The following is a 16109-nucleotide window of genomic DNA, read 5'->3' as shown; positions in this document are numbered from 1 at the left end:
TAAAGTTAACAAGTTTTAGGACATATGCCGGTGATATTAAATGTGATTCTGATTCTCCGTAAACTTCTCTTCAGCTGCCCCAGGTTCTGAATTTCTCATTCTGTTGTTCATGATCTTACAGCCTTTCTCCTTTAGCCCACACTGTTCTTTGGAAAATATCTTCCTTTACAGAACCAAGTCCCTATTAAGGAGGTGATAGATGTCCTGGGATGTATAATCCTTGGGATTTAAGATTCCCTGGATAAGATCTATCCCAGATTACTCAAATCAAGGAAGGAGACAACTTGACCTTGATGGAGATTCCTGCATCTTCGTTAGTTACAATTGGGACATTTGCCTTTTATTTTCACAAAGTTCAATTATACCTGAAATTCAGTGATGTTTGCTTTTGCAGATATAACCACAATCAATTTGGTTACATTGGCATTTACATTGAACTTACTCTGCAGCTCATGTTCCATTTGTTATTTGTGTACTTTTTAAAAACTATTTGCAAAATTTGGCCTCTTTGGCAGTTTGGATATGTGGCATTCTTCGTTATATGTGATTTTGCATGAATTCCATTGTGTTTCTTTGTTCTGTAAGTGCCTGCAACAAGATGAATATCAAGATTGTATATTGATACAAAATTCTTAGACACATATATATAGCTAGGCTACCTAAGATTTGGACAACACAATCTATTGGTTAAAACAGGATGATGGCAAACAAATAAGGATGCTTTGCTTTGTATTAGTTTAGTAATATTATTTGTTAACTGGAAAGACTTAATTTACAGTACTATGCAAAAGTCTCAGGATATCTAACTATATATATGTCTCTAAGCCTTTTACACAGTACTGTACTTTCATAATATATTAGAACTCTGAACTTTGAAGATAATCACTAAAAGTTGTGTATACATTGACTAGAAGGTTTGGATTGGCAACATCTCTTCCACAACCTCCATCAGCACAGGTGCACCACAAGGCTGTGTGACCCCTGCTCTATTCACTTTACACTAATGACTGTGTGGTTACGTATAGCTCCAACGCCATATTGAAGTTCGCTGACGACACCATTTTCATTGGCCAGATCAAAGATGGTGAAGAATCAGCACATAGTAGGGAAATTGAAAATCTGGCTGAGTGGTGTCACAACAACAACCTCTCACATACTGTCAGTAAGACCAAGGAGCTGATTATTCAGCTCCAGAAGGAGGATACTGGAGGTCCACAAGCCAGTCCTCATCAGGGGATCAGAATTGGAGAGGGTCAGCAGTTTTAAATTCCTCAGTGTTATCATTTCAGAGGGCTTGTCTTGGGCCCAGCACATAAATGCAATTATGAAAAAGCACAGGAGAGCATTTACTTCTTTAGAAGTTTGCAAAGATTTGGCATGACATCTAACACTTTGACGAACCTCTATAGACATATAGTGAAGAGTATATTGCTTCACAGCCTGGTGTGGAAACACCAATGCCCTTGAATGGAAAATCCTACAAAAAGTAGAGGATATAGCCCAGTCCATCATGGGTAAAGCCCTCCCCATCATTGTGCACATCTACACAGAGCGCTGTTGCATGAAAGCAGAATCCATCATCAGGGACCCCCACCACCCAGGCCATACTCTTTTCTCATTGTTGCAATCAGGAAGAAGGTACAGGGGCCTCAGGACTCATACCACCAGGTTCAGGAACCGTGGTTAACCACTCAACCATCAGCCTCTTGAACCAGTGGGGATAACATCACTCAGCTTCACTTGTCCCATCACTAAATAGTTCCCACAACCTATGGACTCACTTTCAAGGACCTTTCATCTCATGTTCTTGATGTTATTGCTTATTTATTTGTTATTATTCTTTTTTTTTGTAGTTGCACAGCCTGTTGTCTTTTGCACATTGGTTGTTTGACCGCCCTTTTGAGTGGGGGCTTTCATTGATTCAATTATGGTTCTTAGGATACGAATCTCAGGATTGTATATGGTGACCAATATGTACTTTGATAATAAATTCTCTTTGAATTTTGAACTTTAGAATTTGCTTTATCAGGCTCATGTCAATATCAGACACAGCTATGTCACACTTAGTCCAATATTGCATTTTCCAGTTTTCAAAGATTCTATTAGCTGTATGCTGAGGCAGTCTTGTAGAGAACCACTCAATATATTGTTTGTAGCAGTACAGATTTGAAAACAGTCTTTTTGTTACACTCCCCACTTCACACTACAAAAGCACTAGATTCCTCCAGTAAGGAGAGAAAAATATAAGTCCTGAGTCTTGGACAAGGTTTAATCGATGCAGTTTGTGGATTGGACTCTGTAGTTCACGTTAAGATGTGTTTCTGGTTTCTGCTCACACCTTTTTTATTGATCTTTTGAGCGATTTTGATTGGGGCAGCCTACAGATAATGAATGACACAGTGCTAGATTGAAATGAGCTGAACTGAATATGCCTCGACTTTTTCTATTTTGTGTTTTACGTTCTGTATTTCTTGTTCTTTTTTTGCCGTTTGCATGATTTGTTTATTTTTGCATGTTGGGGAGTGGAGGTTGATGTCTTTCTTTGAATGGGTTGTATGGTTTTATTTGTTTTGTGGCTGTCTATAGGATGACAAATTTTAGGGTTGTATATTTCAAATGTAGTTTGATAACAAATGTACTTTGAATCATGAGAGTTCCCAGCAGAACCAAAGCTGAGTTTTGATTGACAGGATTTTGTTAAGTAATAATCATTTTACAGGACTATCAATGATACCTTGTGATTATTTTACCGATAACTCAGCAGATTGATAAGATAAATTTGTTTATTATTCTCACACAAAACAGTGAAAAACTTTGTGTTAACTGCCATCCATACAGATACTTTCATAACAGCAGAGTATTGAGGTAGTACAAGGGAAACCGATTACAGAATGCTGAATGAAGTGTTAGTTATAAAGAACGTACAAGATCATAATGAGGTAGATTATGAGGTCAGGAGACCACCTTATCATATTAGGGGACAATTCAATAGTGATAGAACGTGATAGAAGCTATCTTTGAGCCTGATGGTCTATACTTTAATTAGCCAAATTATCTTTGGCAGGATACAGTCATCACAAGCAGTCTCTTGTTTTGCTGAGGTGGTGCAACGTTTAAAAAGAGCTCGGGCCTTTTGGCAGTCTGCAATCGTAATGATTTTATTAGACACTAAGCAAAGACCATTGCTGGAGTTAGAATGGATAGGCCCTGGCTTAATAAGCTTGGGTGTATATAGGTCGAGAACAGGCATAGACTTGAAGTAAGTTGTTAATTGGTTTTTCCCCCTCTCTTTTTCTATATTAGTATGTAGCTAGTAAAGTGAGAATGGGTCCAGGGTCAGTGGTATGTTCTTTGTGTGAGATGTGGGAATTTTGGAAGACCCCCAGAATCCCTGATAATCACTTCTGCATGAAGTACATTGAGTGACAGCTCCTTAGAGCAACTCATTGACGTTCAGCTCATAAAGGAGAATAAGAAGGCAATTGATAGAAGCCACAGAGATGTGGTCATCCCTGAATTGCAGGAGGCAAGTACTTTGGTGACTGTCAGGAGAAGGAAAGAGGATAGCCAACCAGTGCACAGTAGTTCTGTGGCCATTCCCTTCAGTAATAAGTGCACTGCTTTGGATATTGTTGGTGGGGATGACCTAACCAGGGGAAGCTTCAGTGACTGGGTCTCTGGCACTGAGTCTGGCTCTGTGGCTCAGAAGGAAAGTGGGAGAAGTGTAGAACAGTAGTTAGAGGAGCAGACTGGAGATTCTGTGGATGTGAAAGACACACCAGAATGGTAAATTTGCCTCCTGGGTGCCAGGGTCAGGGTTGTCTCAGTTTGAGTCCACGGCATTCTAAAGGGGGTGGGTATACAGCCAGAAGTCATGGTACCTTTTGGTACCAACAACATAGATATGAAAAGCAAGGAGATCCTGAAGATACTAAGCTGAAATGTAGAACCTCCAGCGTAGTAAACGCTGGATTGCTACCTATGCCTTGCACCAGCAAGGGTAAGAATAGGATGATTTGTCAAGGGGATAGGTTTCAGATTTCTGGATCATTGGGATCTCTTTTGTTGAAGGCACAAAAGAAGGTACAAAAAAGATGGGTTACACCTGAACCTGGAAGGGTGGGGGGGGGCCAATATCCTTGTAGGCAGGTTTGTTAGAACTGTTGGGAGGGTTTCAATGAACTTGGCGGGGGGATGGGAACCAGAGTGACAGGACTGAGGATGGGGCAGTTGGCATACAAGTAGATGCAGTGAGATTGTGAGGAAGGACGGGCAGAATATCTGACAAAATTGCTGTCAGTGGGATGAGATGAAGTGAAATGTAGTGGCAAAGTTGAAAAGGGTGATGTATACAGGACTGAAGGTGTTATATTTGAATGCATGCAGTGCACTGAATAAAGTAAATGATCTTGTAGCACAGTTAGAGATTGGCAGGTATGATGTCAAAGGCTTCACTGAGTCGTGGCTGAAAGAAGATCATAGTTGGGAGCTTAACATCCAAAGATGCATGCTTTATCAAAAGGACAGGCAGATAGCTTCATTGGTAAAAAAAAGAAAAAAAATTAAATCCTTAGAAAGAGATGACATAGAAGGGGAGTGTGTAGGATCCTTGTGGATAGAGTTAAGAAATGCAAGGGTAAAAAGACACTGATGGGAATTATATACAAGCCTCTGAACAGTAGCCAGGATGTGGGCAACAACTTACAACAGGAGATAGAAAAGGCATGTGAAAAGGGCAATGTTGCAATAATCATGGGGGATTTAAATATGCAGGTAGATTGGGAAAATCAGGTTGGTGCTGGTTCCAAAGAGGGGACTTTTAGAATGCCTACTAGACATTCCAAAAAGTGCTTTTTTAGAGCAGCTTGTTTTTAAGCCGTCTAGGGGAAAGGCAATTCTGCATTGGGCATTGAGTTATGAGCCAGATTGGATTAGGGAGATAAAAGTAAAGAAACCCTTTGGAAGCAATGATCATAATATGATAATATTTCACAATATTTCAAATAATATGATAGAATTCACCCTGCAGTTTCAGATGAAGAAACTAAAGTTAGATGTATCAGTATTACAGTGGAGTAAAGGGAATTACAGAGGCATGAGAGAGAAGTGAAGCCCCCTTTGTTTAAAAAAGGAAGACATCTCCTTTGTCCTGGAATGAAAAGCCTCATCCTGAGAGCAGATGCGGTGGAGATGGAGGAATTGTGAGAAGGGGATGGCGTTTTTGCAAGAGACAGGGTGGGAAGACCATCAACTCTGCTCTCAAACAAAGGGGCTTCCCTTCTTCCACCATCAACTCTGCTCTCAAATGCATCTCACCCATTTCTGCACATCTGCCCTCACCCCATCCGCCCGCCACCCCACTCGGGATAGGGTTCCCCTTGTCCTCACCTACCACCCAACCAGCCTCCAGGTCCAATGTATAATTCTCTGTAACTTCCACCACCTTCAACGGGATCCCACTACCAAGCACACCTTTCCCTCCCCTCTTCTTTCTGCTTTCAGCAGGGATCGCTCCCTACACGACTCCCTTGTCCACTCATCCCCCCCATCCCTTCCCACCAATCTCCCTCCTGGCACTTATCCTTGTAAACAGAACAAGTGCTACACCTGCCCTTACACTTCCTCCCTCACCACCATTCAGGGCCCCAGACAGTCCTTCCAGGTGAGGCGACACTTCACCTGTGAGTCAGCTGGTGTGGCATACTGCGTCCGGTACTCCCGGTGTGACCTTTTATATATTGACGAGACCCGACGCAGACCGGGAGACCCTTTCACTGAACACCTACGCTCAGTCCGCCAGAGAAAGCAGGATCTCCCAGTGGCCACACATTTTAATTCCATGTCCCATTCCAATTCTGATATGTCTATCCATGGTCTCCTCTACTGTCAAAATGAATCCAAACTCAGGTTGGAGGAACAACACCTTATATACCAGCTGGGTAGCCTCCAACCTGATGGCATGAACATTGATTTCTCTAACTTCTGTTAATGCCCCTCCTCCCCTTCTTACCCTATACCTGACATATTTGGTTGTTTGTTTTTTTTCTCTTTCTCTGTCCATCACTCTGCCTGTTCTCCATCTCCCTCTGGTGCTTCCCCCTCCCCTTTATTTCTCCCGAGGCCTCCCGTCCCAAGATCCTTTCCCTTCTCCAGCTCTGTATCACTTTTGTCAATCACCTTTCCAGCTGTTAGCTTCATCCCACCCCCTCCGGTCTTCTCCTATCATTTCGCATTTCCCCCTCCCCCCACTACTTTATAATCTCTTTCTATCTTTCCTTTCAGTTAGTCCTGACGAAGGGTCTCAACCCGAAACGCCGACAGTGCTTCTCCCTATAGATGCTGCCTGGCCTGCTGTGTTCCACCAACATTTTGTGTGAGTTGTAAGTATTTTGTGTCAGACTTCACCTTAGCAGTATGTCAGAAATTCGAGAGTGAGGGAGCAGAAATGAGTGCATTTTCCATTATTAAGGAGAAGATGCTTGGAAAGCTGAAAGATCTGAAGGCAGTTAAGCCATTCAGACCAGATGAACTACACCCCAGGGTTCTGAAAAAGGTGGCTGAAGTGATCGTGAGGGATTAGATCTTTAAAGAATCACTAGATTCTGGAATGGTTCCAGCTTATTGGAAAATTGTAAATCTCACTCCACTCTTTAAAAAGGGAGGAATATAGAAGAAAGAAAAATAGAGGCCAGATAGCCTGCTTTCAGTGGTTGGCAAGCTGTTGGAGTCCATTATTAAAGATGAGGTTTCAGAGTACTTTGAGGTGCATGATAAAATAGCCTGATCTCAGAATGGTTTCCTCTAGTGGAAATCTTGCCTGACCAACCTGTTGGAATTCTTTGAGGAAGTAACAAGCAGGATAGACAAAGGAGAATCAGTGAATGGTGTTTACTTGGATTTTCAAAACTGAGGCTGCTTAATAAGATGAGAGCCCAAAGTATTACAGGAAAGATATTAGCATGGATAGATTGTCTGACTGGCAGGGGGTAAAGTGTGCAAATAACAGGGGTCTTTTCTTGTTGGCTGCAGTGACTAGTGGTGTTCCAGCAGGGATCGTTGTTGGGACCGCTTATTATCACGTTGTGCATGTGTCAGTGATTTGGATGATGGAATTTATGGCCTTGTAGCCAAATTTGTGGACAATATGAAGATAGGTGGAGAGGCAGGTAGTGTTGAGGGTGCAGAAAAACTTAGACAGATTGGGAGAATGGGCAAAGAAGAGGCAGATGGAATATATTGTAGGGGGAAGTATATGGTCATACACTTTGGTAGAATGGAATAAAGGCATAGACTATTGTCTAAACAGGAGAAAATTCAAAAGCCAGAGGTGCAAAGGGACTTGGGAGTCCTCGTGTAGGACTTCCTAAAGGTTAACTTGCTGGGTACGTCAATGGTAAGGAAGGCAAATGCAATGTTAGCATTCATTTTGAGAGCACTAGAATATATGTAAAAGCAAAGGTGTAATGCTGAGGCTTTATAAGGCATTGGTAAGACTGCACGGAGTATTATGAGCAGATTTGGGCCCCCAATCTAGGAAAGAAAGGATGTGCTGGCATTAGAGAGGGTCTAGAGGAGATTCACAAGAATTATTTCAGGAATAAAAGGGTTAAAGAGTGATGAGCATTTGATGGCTCTGGGCCTGAACTCGCTGCAGCTTAAGGGAATGATGGGGGGAATCTCATTGAAACCTATTGAATATTGAAAGGCCGAGATAGAGTGGATGTGAAGAGGATGCTTCCAATATTGGCTGAGTCTAGGACCAGAGGGCATAGCCTTAGAATAGAAGGATGTCCATTTGGAATAGAGATGAGGAGAAATTTCTTTAGCAAGAGGGTAGTGAATCTTTGGAATTCATTGCCACAGATGGCTGTGGAAGCCCACTCATTGGGTATATTTAAACCAGAGGTTGATAGGTTCTTGATTAGTCAGGGCATCAAAGGTTACAGGGAGAAGGCAAGAGAATGGGATTGAGAAGGGTAATAAAGCAGCCATGGTGGAATGGCATAATTCTTCTCCTATGTCTTGTGGTCTTTTTCCTGCTTTCCTGTAAGCCAGAACTGGACAATTTTACACACTTGTTTAGATGCTGCAGCAGTTAGTGGGAACTTGAGGAACAGAGGTGTTGACAAACTGCTCATAGTTGTAAGAATAATAGGGATGTATATTGGGAGATTTTAATTTTACTGATATTGACTGGGCCACCCAGTGTTAAGGGCCTGGATGGGGTGGAATTTGTGAAATGTGTCCATCAAAGTTTCCTGGGTCAATATATATAGAGGGACCTAGTAGAAAAAGTGTGAAACTGGGCCTTTTCCTAGGGAATGAGGTAGGGCAACTGGCAGATTTGTATGTCAGTGCATACTTAAGATGCTGTGATCAGAATTGTGTCCTTAGTTTTGAGATAGTGATGGAAAAGGATAGGATGGGTCCACATTTTAGTGTCCTAAAAGGGAGCAGAGCTAATTTTGGGGGAATTAAGCAAGATCTAAAGTTCAAAGTTCAAACCAAGTTTATTATCAGAATACCTATATGTCCCGATATACAACCCTGAGATTCATTTTCTTGTTGGCATACTTAATAAACCTATAGATAATAACCATAACAGAATTAATGAAAGACTGCCTCACTTGGGCATTCAACCCGACTGCAGAAGACAAAAAACTGTGCAAATACAAAAATAAATAGAAGGAAAGGAAGGAAGGAAGAACATGAGATGAAGAGACCTTGAAAGCAAGTCAATTGGTTGTGGGAACATTTCAATGACGTTCAGTGAAGTTGAGTAGTGTTATCCCCACTGGTTCAAGAGCTCGATGGTTGAGAGGTAATAACTGTTGTTGAACCTAGTGTTGTGAGTCCTGAGGCTCCTGTATCTTCTTCCTGATAGCAACAGCCATTCCACTGTTTAAAAACTGTAGTAAGGGCAAACCATACTACAGCCCAGTCATCCTGACATCAGAAACTGGGAAGTTACTTTAAGGAATTCTGAGCCAAAAGAGCGTATGTCCTGGGTGATCGGGTTCCCTGATGATAGATGCTGCTTTTCCACAATAGCGTTTCATGTAGATGTGCTCAATGGTTGGGAGGGCTTTACCTGTGATGGACTGGGCCATAGTCACTACTTTCTGTAGGATTTTCCGTAGAAGTCAATTGGGTGAACTGTTTGAAAGAAAAGAAATAGATGTTAAGCGGGGGGTGGCCTATAAACATGTGGTATTAAGAGTATAGGACAGCATATTCCTGTTAGGATGAAGGGCAAACTTAGCAAGTTTGGGGAAAAGCCCACCCATCTTCTGCAGCTTGGGAGAAAGATGGTTCTGCTGATCTCTAAAGTGACCTACCCCTGGCTGATGAGACATATTGAGGTTCTGATGAAGAAAATACCTAAAGGAAGGAAGGATACCTTTTGGTTTAGGAGATTAGGGATGAATAAATCCCTTGATTAAGAACACAATTGAGAAGGAAATTGGGATGGCTAAGATAGGGTATGAGACAGATCTGGCAGGTCAGAGGATCTATAACTATACTAAGAGTAAAAGGATGGCTAGGGAGAGTGTAGATCAGCAGAGCTGCCTTTGTCTTGAGCTGCAGAAGATTGGTGGGCTTTTCCAGGAATATTTCTACTTGGTATTTACTGAAGAGAAAATCATGGTTGTTCAAGGAAAGCAAGCAGAGATGTTTTGGATAAATTTCAGACTACTAAATATCCAAGACTTGACCAGTTACATCCTCAGACATTGTGGGAGGTTATCAAGAAACTGAGGAGATATTAACATCAATATTAGCCACTGGTGAACTTCCAGAAGACTGGAAGTCATTCTGTTTTTTAAGAACTGTAGTAAGGACGAGCCATACTACAGCCCTGTCATCCTGACATCAGAGATGGGGAAGTTACTTGAAGGAATTCTGAGGGACAGCATCAACTAGCATTTGGACAGACGATGTTTAATGAGATGACATAAGCAATGGCTTTGTGCATGGAAAGTCACACTTCACTAATCTCCTAGAGTTTTTTGAGAAGTTAGCCTAAAAGGTAGATGAGGGTGGACAATGGAGTTTAAGAAATCCTTCAACATGGTCTTGCTTGGTAACTGGTCTGGAAAGTTACCTCTCATGGAATCCATGGAAAGCTAGTTGGTTCAGATGTAGGAAACAGAGTTGTTTCTCACAATGAAGGTCCATGACTAGTGATGTTGGGACCTTTGTTATATATGATTTGGATGCAAATATGTAAAGTTTGCACATGACATGAAATAATGAGGTGTTACTGATAGTGAAGAAGGTTGATCAGTTAGGGAAGTTGGCTGAGGAATGGCAAATGGATTTCAATAACCATAGATGCAATGTAATGCACTGTGGAAAGCATAGAACTGACACTATGAATGATAGGGCACGATGGGGTATAATGGAATATAGGAACCCAGGAGTACAAGTTCATAACTTGTTGAAAGCAGTGTCACAGGTAGGTAGAGTGGTGAAAAACACATTCATCTTTCAAAGCATTGAGTATAGGCATTGGGACATTATGTTACAGTTGGATAAATTGTTGTTGGGCTGCACGTAGAGTGGGGATGAGTGATTCCTGGGCTGGACGTCCTGCTCACTTAAGAAAGGTGAAGTATCTCCCACAGTCTGTCCTTTCCAGGTGTAGTGATCACTGCAGGACCACTGTTTGGCTTGCCGTACAGGAGGTCACTCGCATATGGCCTTCCTATGCTACTGTGCCCATAGCAGTGCTTTCATGTGGCATCCCTTTTCTTACTGACCAAGTGTCTAGCAGTATAACTGGGCAGGCAGGCTGGTCTCAACAACCTTGGCTGGCAGACAGCCTAAGAGAAGGACAACTCTGATTCCAAACCTGGGCAGGTGTCGTTAGCCGTGCCAGACAGTTTGCCTAAGAGAAGGAAAACTCCAATACTCAACTTACAGCGTTGTGGTTGCTTTAGTCATCACATTAGGGAACGTCCCCCGTCCTAAAGAGTGGAATCAGTCCATGTGCACCATTCCTTACTATAAACCTAGCCTAGGAGTGTAGGCAGGAAGAAAAGTCCTCCAGTGATGGAGAAGGAGCAAAACAACAGGTGTTTGATGACACGGAAAGTCACAGCCACAACTCTGCATGTAGGCGGCTCAGACCCATGGGTCATCTGTTGACCTGAGGCAACAACAGCGTTCGGCAGCCCTCTTCAAGGATAGCACTGTTTACTCTGAATGGAACCGGACCTAGAAAAGGTGGTCCAAGAGAAAACTTGCCACATCACCACCTGGTTGGTTTGCTGTGGCCAATGGGCCTCCCACTGAAGCAGTAAGAAAAAGGGAGATAAATCAAAGAAGTCAACGTATCTCAAAATTGTGTGATGGAATGTATGCACAACGCAGGATTCTACAAAAGGTGACCAACCCCAAAGATACTCAGTGCTTGTGGCATGAGATCTAGCTCAGCTGGACATTGACATCGCAGCTATAAACAAAGTACAATTTACTAATCAAGAATTTTTAGTAGAGCACATTGCAGGCTACACTCATCTTCTGGTCAGGCATAAGCCGCAATGAGAACAGACTCTCAGATGGGCTGATCAAAAACGCCATCGTCAGTAAGTTTCAAAGTCTACCAGTCAGACACTCAGATCGACTTAAGTCCCAGGGTCTTCCTGCTGCAGACACCCAATTCATCACCCTTGTAAGCATCTACACCCCCACACTGCCAGCAGACCCTACTGTCAAAGAGGCATTCATAGGAGAGCTGAAGTCCCTCTTATTGGAAACATATAAGGCAGACAAGATCATCATCCTAGGCACCTTCAGCGCCAAGGTGTGTAGAGATGTTAAAGTATGGCTGGAAGTCTTAGATCATCAGAGTGACAGAAACTTCAATGACAATGGGAGGATGCTTCTGGAGTTCTGCAAAGAATTAGGCCAGATTGTAACAACTACGTTGTTTCAACAGAAAGCTAGATTCAGGACAACCTGAAGGCATCCCCAATCCAAACACTGGGACCTCCTGGACTACATCCTGGTGTGCCAAAAGGACATTCTACACATCAGGATCATGCGGAGTGAAGCCTTTTATATGAATCACAGACTGATCAGGGCAAAAGTCAAACCGGCTGCCAAGCCAGCAATAAGAAAAAGGGACCACAGTCAAAGAGATTCCTGCTGGATAAGCTCTTTGGATTCTGAGATGTATTCCAGATCAAGCCAAGGGAGAAACTGAACAGCAATAGCAACCCAAGTGCAGAGTCCAACACAGGAAAGAAATAGGAGCACCTAAAAACTGCCATCCAAGATGTGGCTCTTGATGTAGTTGGGTATTCCTCAAGAAGAAACAAGGGTTGGTTTGATGAAAGTGATGTTGAAATCCGTAACTTGCTCCAGAAGAAACACTCCTCTCATCAAGTGGTGCTGTCTTGGCCAAGCAGCCAAGGCAGAATGCAGAGCAGTGTGCAGCACCGACAGCAGGCTGGAGCTGTCGGATGAGCATAGAGGGGCTTGAATCTGACGAATCAGACCATACACTACGTGTAGCAATTCATAGAATGCTCAAGTGTTGCAATTGTCTGCATGGTGCTGCGTTCATTCTGCTACGGCAGTCCACCATTTGTTCTGCATTAGTCTCAGCTCCAGAGTCTGCAGTTGCAGAATTGGACCCTACATTCACCAACAATTGTGCCTTCACTCTTGAGGACTCTTCTTTCCTCTTGATCTTCGCCATATTGTAGAAAGTTATGCTTAAACTGGTAAGACTTCAGAGAGGATTTACAAGGTTGTTAGCAGGACTAAAATTACAGAGTTGTAGGAAGGGGTTGGCCAAGTTAGATCTTTATTCATCGGAACATCAGAGAATAAGGGGAAACTTTATACAAATGTTTAAAATTATGAGAGACATAGATAAGGTGCATGGTTGATGTAGGGTTAAAATCATATTGCCATATAGGATGATGATCATTTGATCCATGTCAGAAAAAACATTCTGATGGGTTTGTTGACAATTTGCTAGTTTCTGTTCCTAGCCATCATTAGTACTACTTTCTGAAGAGGTGAACACATTTCCCTGCCTCCAACCCATGTGTGTGCTCAAGCATGAGTGTGCACAATGAGGACAGTTTGACTGTAGGGGAAATCATACCTGAGCTTTGCAGGTGTCAGCAGGCAAAGTCACATGCATACATTTTTTAGGAATGGTAACTCCTTTTAGTACTATTTCATCGATCATTGGAGAAATCCCACAAAATTCCTTGCCAAGATTGCTTCCTTACTGAATGGCACGCAAGTTCTCCTTAGTCCAGAGTGATTCATTACCCCACTGGAAGGTACTTTGATTTTCATGCATGAACACGCAAAACTTGAAAATTTTGCAACAAAATTACAGCATTATCCCTGGGAATGGTTTGAATTTTACTTTGTAGCATGTTTGTTTTAGATCTTCAGGGACAGTTCGATTACTCAATATTTTTCTTTTGTCTGGGTGGAGAGGTTATCTATTTTGTAGACTATCTGAAGTAATCAGGTAGCAATTTACATTGCCATATCAGCAGACAACCCAAATTAATAAATCATTAATCAAAAATGTGGGATGAGCAGAATTCAGGTTCAATACACTAGCTATTAGCAATCTGGGTATATGCTTGTTTACACTAGGTAGATTATGTAACAATGTAAGATTACTGATGAAAGAAATACAACACTGCAAATCCAAACTAAACCATTTTGTAACTGCATAAGTAATCTTGTCAGAAGCAATCACCACTCATTTCCAAGACTGTTGTCTTGTAAGTATTGGCTTTTGTATTCCAGTTTTGTCCTTTATTAAAACACCAAACCATTTCAATTTAACAACTTAATAGAAAGACACTATATTATTCTCCAAATTCCCACACAGCACTATCCCAGTCAAAATATACATTATTTGTTTTTGTAAGCTCAGCAACTTTAAGATTTGATACAGATCTTTAACTAAAAAAAAATTGAAAGATGTTTACAATTACATGTAAATTCTGAAATACTGCACTTTCTACTAATAGGAATGAACCTAGTTTGAAAAAAATGTCCTGTCTGAAAAAAATCTGTCTGGTTTGGGTTAGAAATTTTCAGTAGGTGCCATATGAGATAAGGAAGAGAAAGGGTCCTTGACCTGAAATATTTACTCTGGCTTCCCACACGTGCAACCTGAATTTCCAGCGGTTTTTGCTTTCATTTTGGATTTTGTGTTATCTGTAGTTTTTTTAATTTCAATTTAAAAAGTGTTTCCTTTTGAGTAAGATCATATATGGCAAAGGGAAGTAAAATGAAAAAGGACATAATAAAACTGACAGTTGGATTGAAATCCATTACTTGGAAGTGAAGCTGTTGCATCTGTCGGTTTTATGTTCCAATGCAGCTGAAAACAGAATTAACTCAGAAATGAATAAAATTACATGCTTAATGATTAAGTAATTAGAAATTATGAAAATGGAGTTCTCCTGAGTAAATAAATTGGTGGGATCTGGTAATAGTCAGTGAACTGTAGCATACAAGATATGTAGAAAATATGCAGAGGTAGATACCCATTTGTTCATAATAATATCAATGGATCCCACATTCTCACTATAATTTCCAAGTAAAGTACAAAAAAGTGAACCAAAAGTAAATTACTAAAGTTACTGCAAATCTGAACTAAAAACAGAAAACGTTTGGAATAGTCAGCAAGTCAAGTGGCATCAGCAGAGAGAAATGCTTTAGATCAATGAGCAGGACCAGAATTTGCTACCCAACCTTTATTATTTTAAAACTGCTCTGTTTTTCTGTTTTGAGCACATCTTGCTACATTTTCACCAACTCACTCCATTCATCCATGTCTTCCCGAGGCTTTTTAACCAGCTCCTTTGTATTCACAATCTGGTTTCCTTCCAATCCAGAGATATACTGGTTAGTAGGTTAATTGGTCATTGTAAATTTTCCGTGATTAGACGGTGTTTAATTTAAGGGTTACTGAGCTAAGTGGCTCGAAGGGTCAGAAGGAACTTTTCCACGCTGTATTGCTAAATAATTTTTTAAATTAGTATATTGAAGATAAAGTAAAAAAGATTTTTGTAATACCAAGAAAATCAAAGAAGCTTAATGCAGGGAAGTTGTGAATAATTGAATAGGTTGTGAGTTAATTGAATAGCAGAGCAGACCCGAGAAATTGAATGACCAATTTCTATTTATGTTTTCTTTTAATTTATTTATTATTTTTATTCAGAGATACAGCATTGTAACAGGCTCTGCCAGCCTAATGAGCCCATGGCTCCCAATTACACCCATGTTACCAATTAACCTACTAACCCGTAGGAATGTAAGAGGAAACACACACACACACTCATGGAGAAAACATACATACTCCTTACAAACAATGGCAGAATTGAACCCAGGTCTCAGGAACATGTATTACGCTATGCTACCATGCCACCTATAAAATTCTTAAAGTTTTATTTATTTATAGCACTTTTGATAGAATTATGCCTCTTATGAGCAATTTTCTTACCTTCTACCCTGAGAGGAATTAGTTCACCTTAGTGTACAATTCAGCCGATCCTGCCAGATTTTGATAGTTCATGCTGAGGTTCCTTTATTAATTTGTGAGCTTTTACAGTGACTGTATATAGTATCACTAATCAAAGCACTTAAATCCTGCCTGATCCTTCCCCTAGGTACATGTTGTTCAGGTTGGTTGATCAAATGTAAATAAACTAGGTTTCCCTTGGTGTTCAAGCTGATGTGTATTACCTCAGTAGGTTAGAGAATTGGATATTTATTTATTCTGCAGATACTGAGCTAACGGCAAATCTTAAATCTTCTTTGAAACGCCATTATTAATTTTTAGCAGTGATATGATCACAGTATATGTAGTTGAATAATATTAACAATAAGCATGGATAGCATCTTAAAAGCAAAGGCGCATGTGTGATATTTCTGCCTTAGTCCTGTTCCTGTGATCTGGAGCATCTGGCAGGAAAGTAGGAAGTAAAGGTGCTGCCGTGCTTTCCTCAAAATTCCACTTATGGGGTGGGCCCAGGACAGGTCCTCTGAATTGATAACACCAAAGTTGCTGACCCTTTCTGCCTCTGATATCCCAATAAGGACTGACTCATCCA

General features: G+C 41.2%; 1 protein-coding gene across 7 annotated transcripts in view; it reads left to right on the top strand.

Moving 5' to 3' along the window:
* ccdc57 (coiled-coil domain containing 57) overlaps nt 1-16109 on the top strand; it is a 164619-nt gene that overhangs the window by 137652 nt on the left and 10858 nt on the right. The window contains exon 20 of one of the 7 annotated variants that reach the window (XM_059948588.1): nt 6283-6380. The exons of 5 other annotated variants lie outside the window; for them this stretch is intronic. In XM_059948588.1, the coding sequence (XP_059804571.1) occupies nt 6283-6377 (95 nt within the window). In that variant the 3' untranslated portion in view covers nt 6378-6380. The remainder of the gene's footprint in view (nt 1-6282; nt 6381-16109) is intronic. One more of the 7 variants, XM_059948589.1, reaches the window with a different exon arrangement.

The sequence above is a fragment of the Hypanus sabinus genome, chromosome 23, assembly GCF_030144855.1.
Source record: "Hypanus sabinus isolate sHypSab1 chromosome 23, sHypSab1.hap1, whole genome shotgun sequence".
NCBI classification, from domain to species: Eukaryota; Metazoa; Chordata; class Chondrichthyes; order Myliobatiformes; family Dasyatidae; genus Hypanus; species Hypanus sabinus.
Note: the sequence above shows the minus strand (reverse complement) of the source record. Positions and strands in the feature narration are given on the sequence as shown.